At 41.8% G+C, this 27,607-nt stretch overlaps 1 protein-coding gene across 7 annotated transcripts in view; it reads left to right on the top strand.

Annotated features, from left to right (window-relative positions):
• Positions 1-27,607, top strand: part of LOC104610304 (coiled-coil protein) — a 63,179-nt gene that overhangs the window by 29,682 nt on the left and 5,890 nt on the right. For all 7 annotated transcript variants that reach the window (XM_019199907.2, XM_010276857.3, XM_019199908.2 and 4 more), the window contains one exon: positions 12,435-12,614. In XM_019199907.2, the coding sequence (XP_019055452.1) occupies positions 12,435-12,614 (180 nt within the window). The remainder of the gene's footprint in view (positions 1-12,434; positions 12,615-27,607) is intronic.

The raw sequence follows: 27,607 nt of genomic DNA, 5'->3' as shown, positions 1-27,607 counted from the left end.
AGTTAAGGCAAATCTCACAACTGTTTTCTTGGAATTGGATGGGGGGAAGGTGAAGGAGAGATTGAACTTCCTACAAGCCTGCTTAGTGGGATCATTCGATTGGAAGGGTTTTGAGGTAGACAAAATCTAAGCTTGGGTTAACAGAGCATGGAGGGGTTCTTAGGGAGTCGAAGTGAGGTGGTTAGATGGTGAAAGGTGGTTGTTCACTTTCTCTTCCAAGGAAGATGCTCAAAGAACTCTAAATACTAGTTTCTGATGCTGCAACAGAGCCCTGTTCCACCTTGAGCCTTGGCCAGAGAACAAGGGGTTTGGCGGAAGGAGGAAGATATTGGAGGTCAAATTTGGATAAGAGTTTTTGGCTTGCCATTGCATCTGTGGTGCAACAAAGTTGTCCAGAAAATAGGAGACCTCTGTGGAGGTTTTGTGGAGATAGATGAAGGCAAAGCTTACAAGGACTCCTTTGAGTGTATCAGACTTAAGGTCCGCTGGAATGGAATCCCTCAGTCCATAAATCTAATGGTTGAGGAGGAGATGTACGTCATCATTATTTGGTCGGAAATTAGAACAGAGAAAATGACGCCGATAGATTTTCAGGAAGCGGTTTGGGTAGGTGTGGATCTGGTGCAAAAGGCACTAGCAAGGAGGTTGATTGAAGAGGAAGTGGGAGCAGTGATGGCAAACCCAGAAAAAGTGGCTAACAGGGAGGGAGTTTTGATAGCTCAAAAGGGGGATTTGTAAGGGTTCACATCGGTTGCTGGAGTTTTTGAGGAGGGGTGATGGACGGTGGTAGAATGAAGGAAAGGAAGAAGACGAAATTTAAACCGTAGAAATCGAAAGGGATCTAATGGTTGTGGTGGGTTTGGGCCTAAAAAAGGATAGAAGTCAGATCGTTTTCAAATTTCAAATATAACGCTTCCCAATGTGATTAACAAAGACCTCATTGACAAGCTAGCTGATGCGGTAGTGGCCTGCTTAAACTCCAAAGTAGCTAAGCTGCCTGTGGGCCTCGTGGGCTTTAGTAGTGAATGTGGTAAAGGAAAGAATTTGGACCCCAACCCATTGCGATTCAAAAGCCCAGTTAAGAATCCAAAGGCTGGGTTCAGGCCTTGATGTGGGGAGGGCAAAGGGAAAAGGCAAAGCCCAGTTAGACTTTAGTCGTCGTCTTCTTCAGAGTACGAGGGATTTGAGTTTGGAGAAGGCTTGAGCTTCTCACATCTTTGGAGTGAAGAAGGGAGGCACGAGAGTGAGAAGGAAAAGGAGCTTCACATTGAGAAAGAGATACCTCAACCGGGTCTTCCCACAATGGTTAACTTAGAAGGTGAGCATTCTCCGTGTACCAGTTAGTTAGAAGGGGTTTCAATCGAAGGAGAAGCGGCGAGTTGCAGTCAGGGATGGAGGAGTCCCAAGGATGGATATCATTGAGAAGAGGAGTTGTACAAATGATGAAGAAGTCCTCTCTTCCCCCATTTTAGAAAAACAGGAGGCCTTGGCATTAGCCGTTGCTGTATCTGAAGATAACGGTGAGTTTGAAGGCTTTCCATCTCTAGCTGAAACACAAATGTAGCAGGTGCCAGAACCACTAGCAGTAGTCCTCCTAGCTAGCAAGGCCCAACAGCCTTGACCTCAAACAAGTAATTTTGAGGTACATATCACAATGAAGTTTCAAATTGGGTTTTGTCTAAGTTTCTCAGTTTCGGGGAATTCTTAGAGGTATCTTTTAACGGGCTAGAAGAAGAGACAAAAGCCCTCTTTATGGCCATTGAAAATAGATTTTTTGTCGAAAAGGGAAAGAAAAATAGAAGACGATCTAAGGAGTTGCTGAGGCTTGCTTGGGGATTAAATGATAGTGTGGGAAGCGCGAGGAAAAGTAATAACTCTTCAAAATATCAGTAATGGAATCCTTGAATTTAATCACTTGGAATGTTAGGGGCCTAGGGTCAGGCAGAAGGAGGATGGCAATTGGGGGTTTCTTAAGGTACAAGAAGCCATATTTTTTGCTATTACAGGAAACGAAACTACAGAAGTTAACCTTTAGAGTTGTGAGAAGCATTTGGGGTTTCGATCCTTGTGATTGGATTGAACTCCCAGCTATAAACACTGCAAGAGGAGTAGCACTTATTTGGAACAACAATTCCTTCAAGCTGCTTGACAAGCATGTGGGAGCTTTCTCCATTTCAGCTAGGTTTCTGGGGGAAGCAAATAATTTACAGTTTACAGTGTCAGGGGTATATGGGCCAGTTGAGTCCAGTTTAAAAGAAGATCTATGGAAAGAGTTAGACTATGTTAGAGGAAGGTGGGGAGGACCTTGGGTGTTAGGGGGAGACTTTAATACAATAGTTAGTCCACTCGACAAAAAAGGATGTGCCAGGTTAAATAGAAGTATGAATCCTTTGCGGGTTTCATCCAAAGGTGGGATTTGATAAACTTGCCTATTTTGGGGGCAAAGTACACTTGGACAAACAACCAGGAAGAGCCATCTCTAGTCAGGCATTCCTGATCTCCTCTGAGTGGGAGGAGATTTTTCACAGCTCAAGCCAGGAAGCACTGCCAAGGGTAGTGTTAGACCACATACCTCTCCTTCTAAACACTGGAGGTCTGAAAAGGAACCCACACCCTTTCAGATTGGAACATTGTTGGCTTGATCCAGAGGACTTAGAGGCAAATGTAAAGAGGTGGTGGTCCGAGTTCTCAGTTGAAGATTCAGCAAGCCATGTATTTTTTTAAAAAACTCAAAGGACTGAAAGGAAAGATCAAGGCATGGCAAAAGGAAAAGTGGAGGAGTGATGAGGAAAAAAGGGAAGAATGTCTGAAAATCATTGCGGATTTTGATGTGGAGGAAGAAGGTGGGCTGTTGGATGAGGACAAAAGAAAGAAAAGGACTACAGCTAAGAAGTTGTATGACTCCCTAATGTACCAAAATGAAGTAAAATGGAGACAGAGGTCAAGAGCAATGTGGCTGAAAGAGGGGGACAACAGCACTGCTTTTTTCCACAAGATGGCCAATGCAAGAAGGATCAACTCCAAAAAAAAAGGCTGGAAATTGAAGGTCGAATAGTTGAAGAAGAAAAAGACTTAGCAGACTCCTTTGTAGGCTTTCACAAAAATCTCTTCAAAGAACCTTTCAAGAAAAGACCAAAACTGGATGGTTTATGGTTTGATTTCTTGTCAGATCAACAGGCATCAGATTTGGAGAAGCCCTTTTCAGAAGAGGAGGTAAAGAAGGCTTTAGATGAATTGGAAGGGGAAAAGGCTTCGGGCCCCGATGGTTTGACTTTATTATTCTTTAAGAAGTTTTGGGAGCTTCTTAAGGGTGATGTTTTAAAAGTTTTTGAGGAATTTCATGATTCTGCAGCCTTAGAAAGAAGCTTGAATGCAACGTTTATATCCTTAGTTCCAAAGAAGAAAGGGGCATCTAAGTTGAAGGATTTTAGACCAATAAGTTTGGTAGGAAGTATGTACAAAATCTTGGCCAAGATTCTAGCCACTCGGTTAAGAAAGGTGATAGATTCCTTAATATCCAATTACCAAGGAGCTTTTGTTCACAACAAGCATATTCATGATGTGGTTCTCATAGCAAATGAGTTAGTTGATTCAAGAAAAAGAAATGGAAGAAATGGTTTGGTCTGTAAATTAGATTTGGATAACGCTTACGACCATGTTAATTGGTCTTTTTTGGATTACTTGATGGATAGAATGCACTTTGGTTCAAAGTGGAGAAGCTGGATGAAAGTTTGCATCTCCACTCCAAGATTCTTGGTCCTCGTTAATGAAGTAGCTAGAGGCAATTTCAAAAATTTGAGAGGTTTAAGACAGGGTGATCCCTTATCCCCTCTCGTATTTTTAATAGTAATGGAAGGCCTCAGCAAATTGGTGGATAAGGCGGTGGAGTTGGGGCTGTTGGAGGGATTTGAAGTGAGCCCAAATTGTACTTCCATTCCTATTTTGCAATATGCTGATGACACTCTATTTTTTTTGTAAGGCCTCGGAGGAACAAGTGCTTAATCTAAAGTGTTGAAGTTTGACCTGCCATAGAATTCTGTCTTGTTCGTTGACTGTAGAGTAAAGTAGACAGCAAGAAGTAGGAGAGGAAAGAAGAAAAGAGAGAAGAGAGAAAAGAGAGAAAGGCTGGTTCGAATTAGGGAAAAAAGTTAATCCCTTGATTCGGCCAGACCTATTATTATATTATTGACTTATTGAAAAAGACTTGAGTGCCCTTCTTTAAGTAAGAGGCACTCGAACTAACATAACAGTACACATCAGCATTCTCAACAAGTACAAAGACTGAAATACCCCTTCACTAACACCACTAACACTCCCCCTCAAGCTGGTGAGTATATATCATATAATCCCAGCTTGTTACATATGTAGTCCACTCTCCCCCGACTCAAGCCTTTTGTAAACAAGTCTGCCCACTGGTTTCCCGTACTAACATATGCAGTTTCTATCACCCCATTCAGCACCTTCTCTCTCACAAAATGACAGTCAACTTCGATGTGCTTGGTTCTTTCATGAAACACTGGATTGGAAGAGATATGAACCGCTGCCTGATTGTCACAGTAGAGCTTCATTGGAGTACTGATGTCATATCCTATCTCCTGTAGAAGGTTCCTCAGCCACACTAGTTCACAAGCAGTATGTGCCATGGCCCTATATTCCGCTTCTGCACTGCTTCTTGCCACAACTGTTTGCTTCTTACTTTTCCATGTTACCAGGTTACCCCCCAGAAAGGTGCAATAGCCTGTGGTAGATCGTCTATCAGACATAGAACCTGCCCAATCAGCATCGGTGTATCCTTCTACTACCAGTTTTCCACCACTTCTGTACAGCAAACCACGACCAGGAGCTCCTTTCAGATACCTCACAATCCTTAGCACTACATTCCAATGTGGGACCAAAGGTTTCTGCATGAACTGACTCACCACACTAACCGCAAATGAAATATCTGGCCGAGTAATGGTTAGATAGTTTAGTTTGCCTACAAGTCGTCGGTATCTGCCAGGCTCTTCAAACACTTCACCTATATCACTGCTCAGCCTCGTATTTGTTTCCATAGGTGTCTCAGCCGGTTTAGTACCCAACAATCCTGTTTCTTCCAGTAAATCAAGCACATATTTCCTCTGGCACAAATTAATGCCATGCTTAGATCTTGCTACCTCTATGCCCAAAAAGTATTTCAACTTGCCAAGGTCCTTTGTTTGAAAGTGTTCCTGTAGGAATGCCTTCAATCTGTCAATGCCCATTTTATCATTCCCAGTCACAACGATATCATCCACATACACCACCAATATTATTTTACCTGCCGAAGAGTCAAGACTGAAGACAGAGTGATCAACTTGGCACTGTTTCAGACCAAACTTCTTGACCACCTCACTGAACCTACCAAACCATGCTCGAGGGGACTGTTTAAGTCCATAAATAGCCTTCTTAAGTCTACATACCTTACCATCCTCCCCCTGAGCAACAAACCCAGGTGGTTGCTCCATGTAGACCTCCTCGAGCAAATCCCCATGCAAAAAGGCATTTTTGATATCGAGCTGATAGAGAGGCCAACCAGACATAGCTGCAAGAGAGATGACGACACGAACTGATCCTATCTTAGCAACCGGGGAGAACGTCTCCGTGTAGTCAATGCCATAGGTTTGGGAGTACCCTTTGGCAACCAGCCGCGCCTTCAGGCGCTCAACACGACCATCTGGCAAGTACTTAACACTATACACCCACTTACAACCGACAGCCTGCTTCCCAGGAGGAAGAGCGGTGAGATCCCAAGTGTGATTATGATGCAAAGCAGAGAGCTCTTCTTCCATAGCACGGCACCACTCTGGAGAGGTAAGGGCTTCCTGGACATCCTTAGGAACAACCACGGAGGATAACAAAGATATGAATTGGCGATGGGAAGCGGAGAGGTGGGTAAGTGAAACAAAATTGGAAATAGGGTGAAGGGTGCAAGTACGCTTACCTTTCCGTAAGGCAATAGGAAGATCTAGGTCGGAGGCTGGTGTCGAAGCTGGAGCTGGATCTGTCGACGGTGATGAAGCTGGAGGAGCTGCAGCCGGTACACGTGGGCGATGTGTATACACGTGACGGATGGGTGGACGGTCAACCAATGGTGGCACCGGAGGCAAGGACGTAGGCATGACTGGAACCAAAGGAGGTGGATCAGCCACAGGAAGAGGAAGAGGAGGTGGTGATGTGGGGGAAGCAGCAGCACCGGACCCCACGAAGAACGGAGTAGACTCAAAGAATGTAACATCAGCACATACCAAGGAACGACGAGAACTAGGATGATAACACTTGTACCCTTTCTGAGTTCGGGAATAACCAAGGAAGATACACTTCATGGAACGTGCATCTAACTTGTCAGTCCCGGGACTCAGATTATGAACGAAGCAGACACACCCAAATACCCGAGGAGAAAGCGGAAACGGAGACATGTTGGGGAATAAGACACTAAAAGGAGAACGACCATCAAGGATAGACGTGGGCATCCGATTAATTAAGAAACAAGAGGTGAGCATTGCATCGCTCCAAAAAGTTTTGGGAACATTCATGTGGTGCATGAGGGAGCGTGCCGTTTCTACAAGATGGCGGTTCTTTCTCTCAGCAACCCCATTTTGTTGCGGAGTATAGGTACATGAAGTTTGGTGTATAATGCCATGTTGGTCCAAGTATTCTCGAAAAGATGAAGACAAGTATTCACGACCATTATCAGAACGGAAAATTTTGATGTGAACACCAAATTGATTGCGGATCTCAGCATAAAATTTCTGGAAGATGGAAAATAATTCACTTCTTTCTTTCATTAAATAGAGCCACGTCATTCTTGAACAGTCATCAACAAAAATAACAAAATATCGGTATCCATTATATGACATCACTTTATAAGGACCCCAAACATCTGAATGAATTAAAGAAAAAAGACTCGACACACGGTTATCGACCCTAGAACGAAAGGGAACACGATGGTGTTTCCCAAATTGACAAGACTCACAATCTAAAACAGAAAGTTGACTCAATGAAGGGACTAAGGACTGCAACACTTTCAGCGAAGGATGACCAAATCTACAGTGCCACTGGAGAGGAGAAATGGATGACTGAAGAGCCGTTGACGTTCGTCCACCACCATCAAGATAATACAGTCCACCGGCTTCATGCCCTCCACCAATCTTCATCCCCGTCTTGAGATCCTGAAAAACACACATAGAAGGGTAAAAAGTGATGGAGCACTTAAGTGACTTGGTCAGCTTACTAACAGACATAAGATTAAATGGAAGCTTAGGTACATATAAAACAGAGGATAGGGATACAGGGTCTAGGTCAACATTACCAACACCACAGATAGATGACGTGGAGCCATTAGCAAGGGTAACAGATTGTGATGTTGAGCAATGAGTGAGAGATGAAAACACACCTGGAGTTCCCGTCATGTGATCGGAGGCTCCAGAGTCAATAATCCAGGGGTTGGGTGTGGATGCCAAACAAGCCATACCTGAGTGTGCAAAGGAAGCTGTGTTCTGCTGCGACTTGGATTGAACAAACCTCTCATACTCATCACGAGGAACACTCACCATCTCCTTGCCTGGACCATCTGAGGGAGTAGAAGGCATCGGGTCAGCTGACCGTTTCTCCTGTGTAGGGCTGAAACTGGTGTCACTAGTCATGGCATGGTTGGCCCACGTCGAGGGAGGACCATGTAAGTCATAGCAGTAGTTAATGGTATGTCCATCCAAACCACAGTGAGTACACTTCCGTGGACCCGAGCCACGTCCTCTACCACGAGCTCCCCCTGAATCTCTGCCTCCAGTACGACCACCACCACGGATATGTGTAGATCCACCACTACCACTCCTGCCAGGCTGGGTTCCTCGAGTCCCACTTCTGCCACCTCGGCCTCTTGACACTGCAAATGCTGATTTATCGGAGACATTAGAGTCCATAGATCCAATGGAAGCCCTCCGAAGACGAGCAAACACCTCCTCTAAAGATGGAAGAGCAGATCCCCCTAGTATCTGGGCTCGTACTGGTTCATACTCAGACTTCAGCCCCACCAGAAACCGTGTTACATCAAGCTGCTCTCGCTGTTGCTGTTGAACTTTGACATCTGAAGTGAGAGGATGATAGACATTTAACTCATTACGGATATTCCTCACATTGGCATAGTACTCCTCAAGGCTCTGATTTCCCTGTTGCAGATTGAAGTATTCCTGATACAGTTGATATACCCTAGTGGTATTATCCTGACCTGAATACAGTTTCTTGGCATGATCCCACACCTCTTTGGCTGTGTCAAGAAACATGAAGTTCACACTGATTTTGGGTTCCATACTGTTCCACAACCATGTAATGATCTGTGCATCTTCCTGTTCCCAGTCTTCATACTCCTGAGAATTAGCGGGGGGTTTCTCCTCTCTTATATGCTTCACTTTCTTCTTCGCCTTCAGAAAAACCTCTACAGACTTGGCCCAAGGGACATAATTCTCTCCATTCAGTTTAATGGAGGTCATTTGGACATTCAGGTAGTCAGTAGATATCATGACACTAGGTTTACTATCACTGTTATCTGCCATTGCCGAACTCCCTTAATTCTGAGCACTGAATTAGGAGCACTACACACTGCACACTACACACAGACACTTCATCGAAATCTGCACACTGATTTCAACAGCTGAGAACTGCAACACCACAAACCCTACTCACCGAAGTCTGTACACTGATTTCAGCAGTATTAAATGTTGAAAACTACAACACCACAACCCCTACTCACCGAGGTCTACACACTGATTTCAGCGATATCAAAAGCTGAAAACCACACTTGTAACACCACCAACATTAATCCACAACTATAGGAAGCTTCACCATTAAGTAGACACTATTGCCATTCGAATCACACACAAACCAGAATAAACCCTAGCATAAACCCTAGCATACTGCAATCTGAGAACCCATCATGCGAACTGTACTACACCTCTCATGTATTCCATAACAAAAAAAATATATAAAAAAACTTTACCTCATCGCCTGAAGGCCAACCATACGAAGGGCTGAGACACCACTGCACCACACGTACCAGCCCTAACTAGGGCTTAGAAACCACAGCAACCAATCACCAACGACACAATCGGAGGCATAGAGACCTCCTAGGGAAGAGGGCGATCACTCCTTTTCAGCCCTTTTCCCAGTCTCCAACTCACAACTGAGAACCCCAAGTGAAACCCTAATTCGAATGCGCAGAAGGCAGAATTCTAGCAAGTCTGATTTGGTGAACCTAGCTCTGATACCATGTTGAAGTTTGACCTGCCATAGAATTCTGTCTTGTTCGTTGACTGTAGAGTAAAGTAGACAGCAAGAAGTAGGAGAGGAAAGAAGAAAAGAGAGAAGAGAGAAAAGAGAGAAAGGCTGGTTCGAATTAGGGAAAAAAGTTAATCCCTTGATTCGGCCAGACCTATTATTATATTATTGACTTATTGAAAAAGACTTGAGTGCCCTTCTTTAAGTAAGAGGCACTCGAACTAACATAACAGTACACATCAGCATTCTCAACAAGTACAAAGACTGAAATACCCCTTCACTAACACCACTAACATAAAGCATCTGCTTTTTTGGTTTGAAATTGTGTTTGGGTTAAAGGTGAACTTAGCAAAAAGTGAAATGATTGCTGTGGGTGAAGTCTCTAACATTCAGAGTCTGGCTGATCTTTTGGGCTGCAAAGTAGGTCTTCTACCCACAACTTATTTGGGGCTGCCACTTGGTGCCAAGTACACATCAAAAACCATTTGGAACCCAATCTTAGAGAGGATGGATAAAAAACTGGCTACTTGGAAGGCTAGGTACCTTACCAAAGGAGGGAAGTTGACTCTTATTAAGGTGTGTTTTAGCCAGCTTGCCGACCTATTTTTTTTCTCTTTTTCCAGTCCCTTCGGAGGTGGTGGAGGCTTTAGAAAAAAAGATGAGAGATTTTTTGTGGGTAGGATGGAAAGACTCGTACAAGTATCACCTAGTGAATTGGGATCCGATTTGCAAACCCCTTTCACAAGGAGGCTTGGGAATAAGAGATCTAAAGTCCTTCAACACAGCCTTATTAGGCAGTTGGTACTGGAGGTTTGATGCTGAACCAAACAACCTTTGGAGGAAGGTAATAGCTGAGAAATTTGGGCTGGACGGTAATGGTTGGGATAGTGGTCCTCCTATTGGGTCTTATGGATGCAGCCTATGGAAAGGATTAGTAGAAAGCCTTATGTGCTGATTCAGCCAAGCTTCTTGTGAAAGGAAGAGGAGAAAGTTGGGGGTTTCAGCAATAGACAGAGGAAAGGGAAGAAAAGGAGAAGAAGGTCAACTAGGATAGTGATTCATAACCCTAGCCGCCAGCCCCTCATTCTATTTATAATTAACTTAAATATGAGATATTACAAAGATGCCCCTAGTAGGGCGGCAACTCAAACTAAGTACTTACAATTCTTTTAAAAATAAAAACTAATGGGCCCAAGGCCCAACAACTTCTTAATTTAAAAGAAAACAAACTAAACATAAATCGGCCCACTCAACAGGATTAAAGGAATCTAGAGAGCTACTTCTCAGTTAAGATGCTGCATCAGGTTCAAAATAGGAGATGGTAGAAGGATCGGATTTTGGCTGGACCCTTAGACTGGGGAGAGCTCCCTCAAAGAGCTATTTCCAACTCTGTTTAATCTGGAAATTGACAAAGAGGTGCTGGTAGTAGTAGCTGATTCTTATGTGCAGAGGGGAGACAACATATGCTGGACCCCCTCTTTCAGAAGGGATTTTAATGATTGGGAGATTCAGCAAGTAGGAAATCTCCTAGCTATGCTCCAAGAGCAGACTCTGAATTTGCAAAGTCAGGATTCAAGGGTGTGTAAGTGGAATAAATCAGGAGAGTTCTCAGTTAAATCCTTCTACAGCTTTTTTAGTAAAAGGAAATCAAGTTCCTTTTCCTAACCGGGCCATTTGGGGAACAGTGGCACCCTCTATAATCAAATTTTTTGTTTGGGTGTCAGCTTTAGAGAAATGCCTCACAAAAGAGATGCTGCTGAAGAAAGGTTTTATGTGCAATGACTTGAGTTGCAGCCTGTGCAGTGTGGAGATGGAATCAGTTAATCATCTGTTTCTTCATTGCAAGTTTTTAGCATGATTTGGAACTATTTTCTAAAGAACTTAAAGGTAAGCTGGTGTATGCCAGCCTCAGTTAGATCGTGTTTGGAGGCTTGGCACATAGTTGGAATGACAAAGAAGGGGAAATTATGCTGGTCCTCCATTCCTTTGGCTATATTGTGGGCAGTTTGGGCTGAAAGGAGCAGCAGGACCTTTGAACAGAAAGCCTCCTTGGAAGCTGAGGTCATTAACAGGGCTATAGAGCTCCTTAGGAGCTGGTTGTCTATACACACAGGTTTTAAAGAGGACACAAATGATTGTACTTTTTTGAGGGTGGCCTTTTTTTTTGAGGTCTTTTTGTAGCAAATTTTGTACAGTTTCTCATTGTACAAATTTTGTAGCAAATTTAGAAATGAGTGCCTTTGTGGGAATTGATATTGCTAGACCAAACAGCTGACATGTTGTGGGGACTTAATGGCTTGGTCAAGTGCATTGAAGACCAAGGAATGCATAAATGAAAATGGCTTGGTGGTAGTTAAGTCCCTAAAAGTAGAAAGATGAAGGCCAAAAGGGATTTGGGTGGAAAGTTGATGTAATGTGATCTTACAGGTGGAGCCTAGGCAAAATGGAGTGGTAGAGTAGAATTCCTCTAGCTGGGCCAAATAATTGGCTGAGAAAAATTGGAGATGGTTTTTGAGGCAGAACCAGAAATCTCAAAATATATATAGTATGCTAATAATTGTTTTTTTTTTCATTTCGGTCTTATTAACAATGCCTCAGAAACTTCAACTAGACTTTGTTAATTAACACTACTGCACTAGACAGTTTTATATACAGAGCACTTAACTTTCCATGTTCACTTGAAAACCATCAATGTGATTCAAATTTTGACGTTCTTAATGGCTCCATACTCTCCATCAAATTTTTAACTCATCTTGCTGTTGTCAAATATGTTCGTTTCTGGCATGTGCTCTTAAAATTGTTCAGAACCTCATGATGTTTTCTTCTAACTTCCTTGTAAAGTTGTAATAGTGACATGCAGAAAAGTGAGATGTAAACTGGCCATAAAATGAGATGTGAATAATTGATTTCAAGATTTACTGCACCAATTTGTATTTATGAATGTATCTGTTGTACTACTCTTAAACTTCTTTTTTGTGTTGTTTTGGAATTTCCATTTGTTATGGGCTGATTACCGTGTCCTCAACTGGTGAGGAGGTGTTTTATCTTGATCTTGATGTGTTGCTAATACCTGAACTCTTGACATAATAACTTGCATATTTTTTCTGATATATTTCTTATACAAGATTCTTCTGGATCATATGCAGCTAAGATCTCATCTAGATGAGATGCAAATCCAGCTGGAGAGTCTTATGTGGGATAAGAAAGAACTTGAAGAACGGTTGCAGCTAGCTATTAGGGATAGTGCAGTTGTGGAATCAATATTAGGAGAACTTGAAGAGGAGCACGAAAAAGCTGTTGCCAAAATTGAACTCCTAGAGAATGAGGTAATGATTTCAATCCTTCTACAAGTCGGAACATTTTGCCTTTTTTTATGTTTTTTTAATGGGGTCTGGAGTCTGGACTCATCCAGTGACTTGAGAAACTCTAGATTTTCAAGAACTTAGGTGTCTTGCTATTTTAGTGTTAACTAATATCAAATATTGTGAATGATATAAATTTTGTAATTTTAATTTGAATACATGCATTTTTAATTTTGATAATTTAATATTTTTTCATCTCAAGGGACCGTGATATTTGAAGGTGACAATGAGGTGAGTCAAGCTACTGTTAATTACTATAAACACCTATTCTCAAATGAGGGATACTCTAGAACTTGGCTGGATGGGTTATAATTCAATCAAATCACAATGAAGTATGATTGATCAGAGAGGGGCTTCATGGAGGAGGGATAGTGGGACTTGCAAGGTTTAAATGGTTCAAGTCCTTGGGGTGGATGGATTCCCTATGTCTTTCTTTAAAAAGTGTTTACACATGATCAAGGTTGATTTTATGAGGATTATGGATGGTTTTTATAAGTAATCCTAGAGGCTGGTGATGAATGCTTTTTGGGGAATCCAGGTATATTGGGCATTGGTGAGGTGATCAGAGACAACAGTGGAGCTGTGATGACACTTTTTTCAGGTCCCATAGGCCATGGGGACTCCACAATAGCTGTGAGATGATGGTTGTTCTACAAGGATTACAACTGAGTAAAAGACTTGAGTAACATAGAAGTGGAAAGAGATTCTAAAAATATAGTGGGGTGGATAAGGAAAAATAGTGAAGGGACTTGGCATTGTGGGCGCATTTTTAGAGGAATAAGTGGAGTGTGGAAATGGGAAAGCCCACTATGCAGCATGGATAGTTACACCAAATTGAGATAAAGGAGACTGAATTGCGAATTGAATGGTTGCAGTCAGGTTGTTTGGGAGCCAGGACACATAGAAAGTTGACAAGGGAAATCCTTAGCATAACAAGGGAGATCAGTGCTTGTTTCAAGTGGACAAGAAGGTCAGAAAATGGACTAGCTGATACCTTAGCCAAACAAGGGACTGTGAGGGAAAATTTGTTCTGGGCAGTGTTCTAATGAAAGGTTACCTTGGGCTCAACACCCTATGTTGGGTAATGGCCTTATATACATATGCATGTATACTATATTTATATATGCATTTATCAATGGCGTTTATTCATACTTTCAATCCATTCTACTACTAAATTTAGATAGAAAACCTAATAAAAATGTTTGTAAAAAAATATTCAAAAATACCTTCAAACTTGTTCGACCTGCCTGAGCCCAAGTTTTGTTGGGTTAAGCTCAGCGGGGGGGGGGGCTGTTAGGTAAACTCCAGCTTGACCTAGGGTTGGGCTAGGTTCAAGCCCAAGTTTTGAGTCTTTGGGTGGGTTTGGGTTGATCATCAACCTGACCCAACATGCCTGAGTTGCACCACCATGTTTCTATACTAATTAAACTTGATAATCGGATGCATTTATACTTGACTAAGTTATCCTACCTGTGAACAATTCTTTAATAATCTTTTCAATTTCACTTTTTTTTTTTGGAAATAGGGGTTCATGTATGGTTCATGCTTATTGGCTCGGCCTCTTCCTCCAAGGGCATGTGATGATCGTATGACCTTGGTGGAGGTAGCTCCACAGGTTCCTAGAATCCATCCTTGAACTGTTCAAGGAATTGCTGAAGCTTTGGGTCTTGCAATTTCACTTTATCCATCACTTCTATGTTGAATAGTTTGGATGCACACTTTGCCCGAACTTCTCAAATCCTGGGCCCTAGTAATCTGTTGCAGGCCCATCACTTCCCGCTTCATTGCTGATATGCCTTTCAACACATGCCGGTTGTTGGCCTCCTTGAAATGTAGTGATAAAGTGGCAAAATCCTAGATCATTGGTTCTAGTGTTTGGGGCCACTGGGCCACTGAACCCCCATAACTGCATTGCTTCCTCTAAATGAGAGTAGGAATGAGTCTGCTTGAATGGAAACCTCTTGTGTCTGTATGATGACCTCCTTGTCATTTGCTGCCTGTTAATCTTTCATCATTGGCCACCATCACTTCAACTCTCCAAAGCTTCAAAACCTGAATTGTCAAGTGAGGAAGAATGTAAAACTTTCTTCTTTTTCTTCTTCCACCCTTTATTTTCTTCTTTTCCTAGGACAAAAATAGGGGCTCAGCCCCTATATTTTCTGAAATTTCTTTTCTTTTTTTCCCTTCTCATGAATATGTTGATTTTTTATGTTCTAATACAAAGTTTATACTTGTATAATGGAGATTATAGATAATTACAAGTGAAAGATGGTTGCTAGTTGCTGAGGAACCTAGGGAATTACCCAAGGATTCATGATTTTTATAAAAAAATCCGTTGCCTAGGTGACTCCTAGCCAATAAGTTTCCCCCCTTGTCATGTAGCCTCACCTTGGTGCCTTGAAACTATGGCCTTGAATATCCAGCTGGTGAGATTCTTCCCATAAAAAAGGGAAAGTTTCGCTCCATAGTGCATGTTTGGGTTCCAATGTATTGGCCAAAATCATGGTTAGATTCAACTAGTTTATCGATTCTGGTCACTAAAGCTCACTTGTAAACCTTCAATCTGCTTGAGGATTCTTTCTAACATTTCCCCTTGTTGCCATGAGGTGTCTTGCAGATCTAACTGGGATGACTGTAATGCATTAATATCTTTGTCCAACTATGCTGCACTAGTTTCCTCTGCCATTCCCAGATCAAGTTGCTCTTTTACCATCTTAATAGGTATCAAATGGGACTAAGACTTCTTCCCTTGAGCTATGGAGTTCAGCTGGATTGACATTGCTATAGAGGAAATGAAGATGGTTATCTCGTAGCGGGAGATAGCACTGAAAGTAGAAAATAAAGAGAAGATCAATGTGTTTGTTCACTTTTAATAACAATTCTAAATACATGAGTTAGCTAGCTTAATCTCCTAGAATCAAGTAAAACAAATTCTTAATAATTAGCTCCTAATAACTTGTGGAGCTTCAACATGCACAGTCAAACCCCTGGCTAACTACTTTCTAGACTCAAGACTCCTGTAACTGGTTAAGTTAATGTTTTTGTTATTGGAATATGTGGCTGTAGCAAATCAAGCCCACAATTTGCAACCACCATGTGCATGTGTTAGTGGAAGCAAAGTATCTGTATCAGAAGGACAAACTGAGGAGGAGAGTTATTGGCAACGAATATAGGCTTTCTCACTTTGGGTAGGATTTAGGTGATAACATTCCTTTGTATGGTTGCAGTGTTTGGAAATCCAAGGGGAATTTCTTCAGCATATTGCATATAGGCATGGTGAAGGAGTATACATTCGCCTTTGGTTGGATTCCTTGTGTGGGGGAAATCCTCTATCTCATTACTTTCCAAAACTGTTTCAACTTGCAACAAACAAATATGACACAATGAAAGACCGTTATGATGTGCTAGCTCACCAGGTGATATGCAAGATTGAGAAGGAATGTTAATGATTGGGAAGCAGATGCATTAATATCATTGCTGAGTAGGATCAATAATATGCATATTCAGATGGAAGAGGAGGATGCAAGGGTGTGGAAGATTGATAAGAGAAGCTTATTCATCATTCTATGATTCCATGCTTGTTTCATGAGAGGATGCTTTTCCATGGCAGATCATTTATAATGCCCATGTTCCATTGAAGGTATCATTCTTCATTCTCTTTTTACATGAACTGCTGATCTGTGCTAAAAGAGGATGTACCGAGGATGATCTGGAGAGAGAGGAAGCCACTATTTACCTAATAGGAGAAGCAGTACAATGGCTGAAAGGATTCATTGATGGGGCTTTGTTCACTATTAAGAATGACAGGTGGAAAGCACACTGAAACTTCCAAGAAGAAGGTATCAAGTGATTCTAAAATACAACCAGAAAGGGTGGTTCTTGGAGGTTTCAGGATTTTTTGTAAGCAATAAATGCAACTTATCTGTCTTCTAGAAGGAAAAAGAAGGTTGGGGATGGAGATTGATGGCACAGAAGATACAAGACTTACTGTCGCTTAAAGAAGGTGAACTGGCTAATTGCAGAATCCTCATTGCCAATCAAGGAGAACCCTTTGAGAACTCTTTTGAGAGCCTTTGGATTGAAGGAACGCTTGAGAACTGTGTGCTAGAGGAAGTCCAGCAACTCCTTTCGGTTTCTAGCCCAAGGTACAGAGGCTGGTATTTGAAAATAATAAAGGAGATTGGGAAAGATGATTGATTTTAAAGGCTGGGGAGAAGGTATTTAACTGGAATGTGATTACAGAGGCTATTACGAGGGAACTCCAAGTAATCTCCTGAGTTTCTATGTTTCCTTTTGATGAAAAAGAGCCATTCTGGATACAGGGTCAAATATGGCAAACTTTAGAACTGTAGAGACTGAATTGGGGTAGGAATGGCAACGGTTAGGGTGCCCCATTCCCAAACCCACCTATGTATCCCTGACTCCAAACCCGTCCCAAACCCGTTTAACTTTTCCTCTCAATTTCCCAAACCCGTCCCGTCCCAAACCCGTTAAACCTGTTCCGACCCGTCCCACCTGTTAAACCCCTTGACCAAACGTTTTCTACTAAAAAAAAGCTTCTCAATGCTTATCTTTGTGACTTGAACCCAAATCAATTAATGATAGCGCCGAATCTCTTAACACTACTTTAAGCCACTAAGCCATCTCGCCTTTTATGTTATTTAATGAAATAAAATAGATTTTATTAACTTTTGTGTTCATCAAAACAATCAATACATGTATATGATTAACAATTCCAACTAAAAATTAAAAGAAATAATATTTAAAATTAGCATTTTATAGCTAAATGAAATAAACAATCTATCAAATCCAAATTTACATTAAATGATGATTGTAATCCCAAAAAAACTATACAAATAAAATATTAAAAATAGAATAATTATCCTAGTACTTAAAATTTATAAATTTGTGCATGATATATAATATAATATGTTCATGTTTATGCATCCTGGGTATCGAGTATCGGATACCCTAAAGTCAAAAGCCAAACCCGTCCCAAACACTATAGGGTTTTGATAAACGAGTCCTATTAGGATCGGGCGGGTTGGATACCCGAAAATTCCCACGAAATTTCAATCCCTAATTGGGGGTGGTTTCATTAGAAAATTGGTCGTTCTCTTGCAATAAGATGGAGGTAAAAGTCGAAACTTTTGAGATAAAATTGATCAGCTTACCTTTCACTCTGTGGAAGAAAGCTTCCATTGAAAGAATTGTTCAAGATCTATGGGGTGCTCTTTTAGGGCTCTCTTGGCAATAAATCCGATTGAAATATGAGGAAGTAGAGAAGAGAAGGGAAGAAGAGAGAAAAGGAGAAGGAAGAAGGGAAGAAGAAAAGGTTTGGAGCAATAGAACAGTGCTGGCGGCACCAGCTTCTATTATATTATATAGGGCGGCAAAAATAAGAAGGGAAAAGACCCTTGTACCCCTGTTGTAAGTGATTACAATAACAGAAATAACAGAAAATAAAAAAAATGTTTTAACTAGCCAAACAGACCCTAACACAAATAACTAAATTATTTCAACACTCCCCCTCAAGTTGGAGCATAGATTTAAATCATGCCCAACTTGTAACACAAATCATTGTGCCGCACATGATGAAGACCTTTGGTGAAGATATTTGCAAGTTGTTCTTCTAAGCTGACATATGGAGTACACACTTCTCCATTTACAAGTTTCTCTCTAATAAAATACTTGTCCACTTCAATGTGTTTCGTCCTATCATGCAAGGCTGGATTAGCAGCAATATTGATGGCAGCTTTATTGTCACAGTAGTGTGACATATGATTGCTCACTACAAAACCCAGTTCACCTAACAGATTTCTTATCCACATGATTTCAGCAACCCCATGAGACATCGCTCTATATTCTGTTTCAGCACTAGATCTAGCCACCACACTTTGTTTTTTACTTCTCCATGTGACCGGGTTTCCTCCTACAAAGGCACAATACCCACTGGTAGACTTTCGGTCATCAACTGCTCCTGCCCAATCAACATTAGTATATACTTCCACCTTTAAGTGACCATGTTTCTGATACAACAAACTAGCTCCGGGAAACTTCTTGAGGTATCTAAGGATCCTCTCTGCAACTTCACAGTGAGTTGTCCTATTGTGCATGAACTGACTAAGGACACCCACTGCATAAGCAATATCAGGCCTGGTCATAGACAAATACAAGAGTCTCCCTATGAGTCTCTAGAACTTCTTCACATCTTTCAAAAACTCTCCCTGACTGTCTCCCAGCTGATGATTAGATTCAATTGGTGAGTCAATTGGTTTTACCCTCAACTTGCCTGTATCTTCTAGTAGATCTAGTACATATTTCCGTTGGGAAATAAAGATGCCCTTGTGAGAGCGGGCAACTTGAACTCCAAGGAAATAACGCAAGGGGCCTAGATCTTACACCTCAAATTGAGTGGCTAAGAATTTTTTTAGTCTCCGTATTTCAGCCTCTCAATCTCCTGTGCTCACTATGTCATCCACATACACAATTAGAGCTGCAATTTTCCCTTCACCTCTTTTCACAAATAGAGTGAGATATGGCTAGCATTGTTTGAACCCCATCTGTTGAAATGCTAAATGGAACTTACTAAACCAAGCCCGAGGTGATTGTTTCAACCCATATAAAGATTTTTTAACCTGCACACCTTTTGTTCACTGCCTTTGGCACAAAAACCTGGAGGTTGGGTCATGTACACTTCCTCTTCCAAGTCACCATTCAAGAAAGCATATTTGGTGTCCAATTGGTGAAGTTCCCAGTCAAGATTTGCTACCAATGAAAGAAGAATCCTGATAGAGTTCATCTTGGCTACTGGAGCAAAAGTCTCTACATAGTCCACTCCATATACCTGTGTAAAACCTCTTGCTACCAGTCTAGGCTTGTACCTTTCAACAGTTCCATCAGCCTTGTGTTTCACTGTGAACACCCAGTTGCAACCCACTGGTTCCTTCTCTTCAGGAAGATCCACCAACTCTCAAGTGTTGTTTTTGTGTAATGCATCAATTTATTCCTGCATTGCATCTGTCCATTCAGGTTTAGATAAAGCTTCTGCCACATTCTTAGGAACGGGGACACTGTCCACAGAAGAGAGGAATGCACGAAATGAAGGTGAAATGTGATCATAGGACACAAAATTAGAGATAGGATGATTAGTGGTACAAGATCTAACACCCTTTCTCTTAGCAAAATTAGAGATAGGATGATTAGTGGTACAAGATCTAACACCCTTTCTCTTAGCAATAGGAACATCAAGATCATTGAGAGGAACAAACATTTCAATAGGAGCAAGTGTACCTGGCTGATGAGACGGATCTGCCTCTGGCGAATCCGATGATGTTGGTTGCATAGTGTCATGTTCCACGGCTCTTGTACTCTGTTGGCTTTTATGGCGACGATGAAAGACTCGGAATGGAGGAGGATCGGATAAAGGAGGTAGTTGAGTTTGTCCCGCCTGTTTCTCCTCAGCCTTACTCTCCCCCTAAGGAGAAATCGAGAAGAAAGGTTGATTATCAAAGAATGATACATCAATGGAGACATAGTACTTGCGAGAGGTAGGATCATTGCAGCGATACCCCTTTTGAGATAAAGGGTAACCAAGGAAAACAAAAGGAATAGCCCGAGGATAAAGCTTACCTCAAGTAGGGGACAAGTTATGGACAAAGCAACAACCCCCAAAAACACGCATCAGAATGGTGGACAACGGAGCTGTAGGAAACAGAAGCTGATGTGGGGCCTTATACTCTAGTAACCGAGATGGCATACGGTTGATGATGTATGTAGCACACAAAGCTGCATCCATCCAAAAACGTTTTGGCACATTCATATGAATTAATAAGCCACGAGCTACTTCGAGAAGGTGACGATTCTTTCGTTCAGCAACACCATTTTGTTGGGGTGTCCTGGCACAAGAGCTTCGTTGAAGTGACCCACTCGAAGCAAAAAACTCCGTGAGATCAATATGGAAGTATTCCTTCGCATTGTTCGACTGGAAGATATGGATTTCAGTTTGGAACTGAGTGGACACCATGTGTTGAAAGTCTTTCACAATTTTTGACACTTCATCTCTAGATCGCATAGGGTAAACCCAAGTGTATCTAGAGTACTCATCAATCAAGGTAATGAAGTACTTATATCCAGCCTCAGTGGGTAGAGTAACATGGCCCCGAACATCAGAGTAAACAATATGAAATGGAAATTCAGATCTTCTTTTTTCTCAAAGGTAAAGAACTTTGACAATGTTTACTCGATTGACATGTCTGACACTGTAACTGACTCACTGACAAGGACTCAAACAACTTTGGGAACATAACTTTTAATGACTCAAAAGAAAGATGACCAAGACGACTATGCCATAAATAGGCTTGAGTCTCACTGGACAAACTCATGGACTCTGTAGCCACAAGACTAGCTTTATTCTTCAACACGTAGAGACCATCCACCATGCTACATCTACCAATCATTTTCCCCGAGGCCAAATCCTGAAACACACATGAAGATGGAAAAAAATTGATTGAACATTTCAAGGAGTGAGTTATACTACTAATGGACAACAAGTTCATTGTTAATTTCGGAACATGCAGTACATTAGAAAGGGTAAGGCTGAGTTGGAGAGGTATGGTAACTTGGCCAACTATGGTAGAGAAAGAACCATCAGCTAGTCTCACCTTATCTCTTGTCTGAAGTAAATTTGACTTACCGGTCATGTGGTTTGATGCTCGTCAATAACCTAAGGAGAATCAGTGGTATGAGATGACACATGGAAGGTAGTGGCAACGTTACCTGATGTAGACACGAAAGAGGTAGAGGGAATAGGACTAGAATCCATTTGGCGGAGAGTCCTACCATACAATTCCAAATGGTCATGAAAGGAGTTGATAATTTCTTCCTTAGGGTCAATATTGGGATTCCTCTCCTGAGTTACCAATGGACTAGTCTTTGGCGACGCCATATTAGCTGAGTTATACTTTTTTCTGATTCTGCTGACTTGGTTTCTTGCCCTGATAAGGTGTTGACTTCTTACCCAAATCCTGTGCCCATTTAGGTTTTCCATGGAGATCACAACATGTATCTCTCGTGTGTCTTGTCTTCTCATAGTGAGTGCACCAAAGTTTATTCTTATCATTTATTCTCTTCAGAGAGTCACCTTTCTTAAAAGCACCTCTGACATTTGTATCTGAATTTCCTCGGACAGCTAGGGCAACTGACTCCCCCTCTACACAATTCATCACACTTCTTCTAATCTCTTCTGACTGCACTAAGGCATACACCTCCGGGACTGATGGCAAGTCTTTACTACCCAAGGTCTGCACCGTGATGGACTCATATGAAGGATTCATCCCTAGGAGGAAGGCAAAGACCCATTGCTGAGATACAAGTGATTTATATTGTAAAGAGACTGGGCCGAATGCCCAAGATCTGCACCGTGATGGACTCATATGAAGGATTCATCCCTAGGAGGAAGGCATAGACCCGTTGCTGAGATACAAGTGATTTATATTGTAAAGAGACTGGGCCGAATGGGCCCTAATAGCCTCTCTCGTAATATCTTTTATTTTATGTTGATGGGCCACACTTAATGGGCTTGTTATTAATTCTTGTTTATTTTCTTTATGTAGCTGCCAAGTTGGCCGCCCACTTAAGGGCATACTTGTCATCATTAATTTTTTATATCTTAATAAAATAGGGTTAGAGTAGAATGGTGAATTGATTCGACTCCTTCTTCTCGTACCTCTTCTCTTCGCCATCTTCTTCTCTTATACAATTATTCAGACCTGTTTTATTCTGCTAATCACTGAATTTAACTTGATATTAGAGGACTGATTTACATCTTGGTATCAGAGCAGGTTTAGTTCCTCTTCCTTCTTTTTCTTCGTTCTTGTACACTCCAAAATCAAGAGTGTATGGAGTTATAGGTTCTCTATAGTATAGAGAATCACTTGCCTAGTTGGTAGAAGGGTTTGGAGAGTTTAGTTCTGACTAGATTTTGCCAAGAAGTGTTGTTGTTTTGCTGCTGCCTGAAACCCTGGCTGACTAGTGATTTTCGAGGTTACCAGGAAAGGTGAAGCTCGGGTGTGGTGCTCTATGCTTGGAAGGTGTCTTGTGACTGATAGGGCGGTTCAGGTTTGGAAGAGTTTGGGTTAGTCTGGTTGGTGCGGCAGCATCTTCTCTCTTCCTCCCATCTACTGGACGGAGCAAAACCCTAGTTTTTTAAGCACCCAAGTTCTGGTTTGGCTTCAAGTAAGTTTACATAGTCAAAATTTGTTGTTCTTTGATTTCCGTTTGATTAATGGAGACATATGGAAGTGAGTTCAAGCAGGTGCCGGTTTCTGGACCTGCCTCAATAGATTCCGTTTTGACTGGTGTGACCACAATTAAGCTAGATGGGATGAACTATCTTGCTTGGGCACAATCTATAAAAATCTATGTTTGTAATAGAGGAAAACTCGGGTATCTCACAGGCAGTAAGGTGAAACCCGAAGAGACAGACCCTGAATTTGAAAAATGGATGCAAGAGAACTACACTGTTATAGGATGGTTGGTTAACTCTATGCAACCCCATATAAGCCAGCACTATCTCTGGATGTCTTCGGCCAAGGAGATATGGGACAGTGTACCTCAGACCTACTCATAGAAACTGAATGTAGCCAGAGCGTACAAATTGAAAAGTGATGTGAAAAACCCGAGACAGGGGGAGAAGAGTGTGGCAATCTACTACTATATACTGAAATCCCTATGGCAGGAAATTGATGTTATGGAGACAGTGGTATGGGAGAGTAAAAAGGATGCTGAAATGTATAGAAAGCTGGTGGAGAGAAATAGGGTGTTTGAGTTTCTCACTGGACTCAACCCTGAGTTTGATATTATCAGACAGAATATTTTGGCCAGGGATGAGGTTACTCTTTCACAGGCATATGCTATGATAAGTAGTGAGGAGAGTAGGCGGCAGGTTCAGTTGCAGAGTCCACCTACAGAACATTTTGCACATGCGGGAATGAAACCAAAGGGCCCTACTGAGAAGAGAGAACAGGTGTGTGAATATTGCAAGAAACCACGACATACAAAGGACACCTGTTTGAAGCTTCATCCTGGACTTCTCCTTGATAGGTTTAAGAACAATAATAACCCTAAGAAGGGCAGTCAGGTGGGGAAACCCAAGACTGCTAATGCTGTTACAGTACCTAAAGGGGGAAGTAAGGAGAGTGAAGAGAAATCAACCATTGAACAGTTGGTTGCAATGAAGCTGGATTTTGAGAAGTGTGGGAGACTCCTAAATCACCTGAAAGCTATAGTTTCTTTAGCTCACCCTTCCAACAGCACATCATCCTCATCGGCTTTTGCTCACTCAAGTATTCGTGCTTCTGCAAATCATGCTTCAGCTTCAGGTAATCATAAAATCCCTTGGATTATCGATTCCGGTGCATCAGACCATATGACCAGTCTATCTAACCTTTTTTGCTCATATCACCTTCTCTCTAGGAAAGAGAAAATATCCCTTGCCGATGGGTCTCTTGCCCCCATCTCTGGTAAAGGTGATATAAAGACCTCTGACACCCTGTTCTTATCTTCTGTTCTTCATTTCCCTAAGCTTAACACAAGCCTCTCATCTGTTAGTAGCTTAACAAAGTCCATGAATTGCAGCATAACTTTCTTTCCCACTCATTGTGTTTTTTAGGACCTGCAGTCTCAGAGGATGATTGGGAGTGGCCATGAGGCGAACGGAATATACTTGCTGGACACACCAGATCAAGCTTGTGTCGGAGTCTGTTAACAAAATTTTATTATGTCATTTTCGGTTTGGTCACTTGTCTTTTTCTGCTTTGAGTCATCTGTTCCCAGATATGTTTAAAGGAGTGTCTTTATCGAGTCTTCATTGTGAATCATGTGAGCTGGCAAAGCATTGTAGACATTCCTATTCAATTAGCAATAAAAGATCACTCTCCTTTCCATATTGTTCACTCTGATGTGTGGGGGCCATATCATATGCCAACCATGGGGGGTTACAGGTACTTTATCCTTTTTATTGATGATTATTCGCGTTACACTTGGATTTATCTCATGAAATCCAGGGATGAAGTACCAGTTATTGTGAAAAATTTTCATGAACTCATCCTCACCCAGTTTAATACTCGTATCAAAATATTTCGTTCTGACAATGCTAAAGAGTATTTTGAGAGAACCCTCTCCACCTATCTTGAAACTTTTGGGGTTATTCATCAAAGTTCTTGTTCCTACACTCCACAACAAAACGGGGTGGCGGAAAGAAAGAATAGGCATGTGGTTGAGGTTGCTAGATCCCTCTTGTTTGCATCCCATGTTCTTGTAAAGTTTTGGGGAGATGTTGTTCTTACTGCTACCTTTCTGATCAACCGTATGCCCTCCCGGGTCCTTGGCTTTAAAACTCCTTTTAGTCTTCTCTTCCCGGATGAGGATCTCTTTTCTCTTCTTCTCCGTGTGTTTGGGTGTACTTGCTATGTGCATATTCATAGTCACCAAAGGCACAAGTTTGAACCTAAGGCTCCACACAGAAGGGTTATTGCTGTTTTGATCCAGTTCGTGGCACCCGCTTTGTATCTCGGGATCACCTTTGCCGAGTTGACTCCCTTTTTCAGTATTCCTTCTGAGGGGGAGAAATCTAATGAGCCCTTTGCTGTGTCTCCAGCCGTTCCTCTTCCCATCCCTTGTGAGTCCGATCATGGGGTGTCCACCTCTTCCACTGGACCTGCCTCTGATATCCCAGCTCCTCCTCCTCCTTCTGCTCTTGCTCTCCAAAGGTGGTACCAAAGGCAGAGATTCAGACATGTGCAGGTTGTTTCCACTCCTTCAGAAGAGCGTCTTGCCACTTCTATCATTCTTGAGGAAACAAGTCAGCCCTCTACTGACCCATCTTTGACTGTCTCAGACCTTGACCTTCCTATTGCTCTTCGCAAGGGCAAGCGTAAGTGTACAACCCATTGTATCTCCAAACACTTATCTTATAGCCTTCTCTCCCCTTTCTACTACTCCTTTCTTGCCTTTGTGTCTTCCCATGTGATACCCAGGTCTGTACCAGAAGCATTATCTCAAGCTGAATGGAGGGATGCTATGATGACTGAACTTGATGCATTGCATAAGAACCATACCTGGGATATTGTGGACTTGCCAGAAGGGAAGGAACCAGTGGGTTGTAAATGGGTGTTTACCATTAAGTATCACTCTGATGGCTCTGTTGAGAGATTTAAGGCTCGGTTGGTTGCTAAGGGTTACACCTAAATGTATGGCATTGACTATCTTGAGACATTTGCTCCTGTTGCTAAGATGACTGCAGTCAGGGTTTTACTTTCTCTAGCAGCTACTTTTGACTGGCCCCTACACCAGTTTGATGTTAAAAATGCCTTTCTGAATGGAGACCTGCATGAAGAGGTCTATATGTCTCTACCTCCAGGAGTGTATGGGAAAGAAATGAAAGGCAAAGTGTGTAAACTACACAAATCTATTTATGGTCTCAAACAATCTCCTCGGGCTTGGTTTGAGGGATTTCGGACTGCTCTAGTCTCATTTGGCTACATTCGAACACAATATGATCATACACTATTCTTGAAGAAAAATGACTCTCTGGTGACCTTCTTGGTTGTTTATGTTGATGACATTGTGGTCACGGGTAATGACATTGAAGAGGCCAACAAACTAAAAGGATTTCTCAATTCTGAATTTGAAATCACAGACTTGGAGATCTTCGGTATTTCTTGGGCATTGAAGTTGCTCAATCTAAGGATGGTATCTTTATATCTCAGTGCAAATATGTCCTTGATCTTCTTGCTGAAACTGGTAAACTTGGCACTAAACCCATCTCCACTCCCATTGATCCTAATCATAAGCTTTCTGCCACAAATGGTGAACCTTTGCCTGATAAGGGAGTGTTTCAGAGACTACTTAGGAAGTTGTTATACCTTTGCATGACTCGGCCAGATATTTCCTATGCAGCAAGTGTTATTAGTCAGTTTATGCATTCTCCCAGAGATACTCATCTAGCTGCTGTAGAAACGGTTCTGTGCTACTTGAAAGGTACTCCAGCGAAAGGTATTCTGTTTGCTAAGCATGGTCACATGAAGCTGGAAGCCTTTACTGATGCAAATTGGGCAGGATGTATTGATGACAGAAGGTCCACCTCTGGTTATTGTGCTCTGGTTGCTGGGAATATTGTGTCTTGGAGGAGTAAGAAACAATCAGTAGTTGCTCGATCCTCAGCTGAAGCAGAATACAGGGCAATGGCTCATGGTGTGTTAGAATTACTATGGCTACGATCCCTTCTAGAGGAATTGGGGGTGGGCTATGAGAAACCAATGATGCTCTATTGTGACAACCAAGCTGCTATCAATATTGCACATAATCCTGTTCAACATGACAGAACTAAGCACATTGAGGTTGATAGGCATTTCATAAGAGAAAGAGTCTCTTCAGGAGAAGTTTGTTTACCATTCATCACATCAGAAGAGCAACTGGCTGATATCTTGACCAAGGGAGTTCTAAGGGGGAAATTGACACACTATATAAGCAAGCTGGGCATGATTGACATCTATGCTCAGCTTGAGGGGGAGTGTAAAGAGATTGGGCCGAATAGGCCCTAACAACCTCTCTTGTAATATCTTTTATTTTATGTTGATGGGCCACACTTAATGGGCCTGTTATTTATTCTTGTTTATTTCCTTTATGTAACTGCCAAGCTGGCCGCCCACTTAAGGGCATACTTGTCATCATTAATTTTTTAGATCTTAATAAAATAGGGTTAGAGGAGAATGGAGAATTGATTCGACTCCTTCTCTTACCTCTTCTCTTCGCCATCTTCTTCTCTTATACAGTTATTCAGACCTGTTTTATTCTGCTAATCACTGAATTTAAACTTGATATTAGAGGATTGATTTACATCTTATACGCCTTTGCATCTTCATCACACTTCCAATTCACATTCTGGTAGTGATCAA

The sequence above is a fragment of the Nelumbo nucifera genome, chromosome 1 (assembly GCF_055504915.1).
Source record: "Nelumbo nucifera cultivar China Antique chromosome 1, China Antique-T2T, whole genome shotgun sequence".
Lineage (NCBI taxonomy): Eukaryota > Viridiplantae > Streptophyta > Magnoliopsida > Proteales > Nelumbonaceae > Nelumbo > Nelumbo nucifera.
The sequence above is the reverse complement of the archived record's forward strand: the minus strand, read 5'-3'. Positions and strand labels throughout refer to the sequence as shown.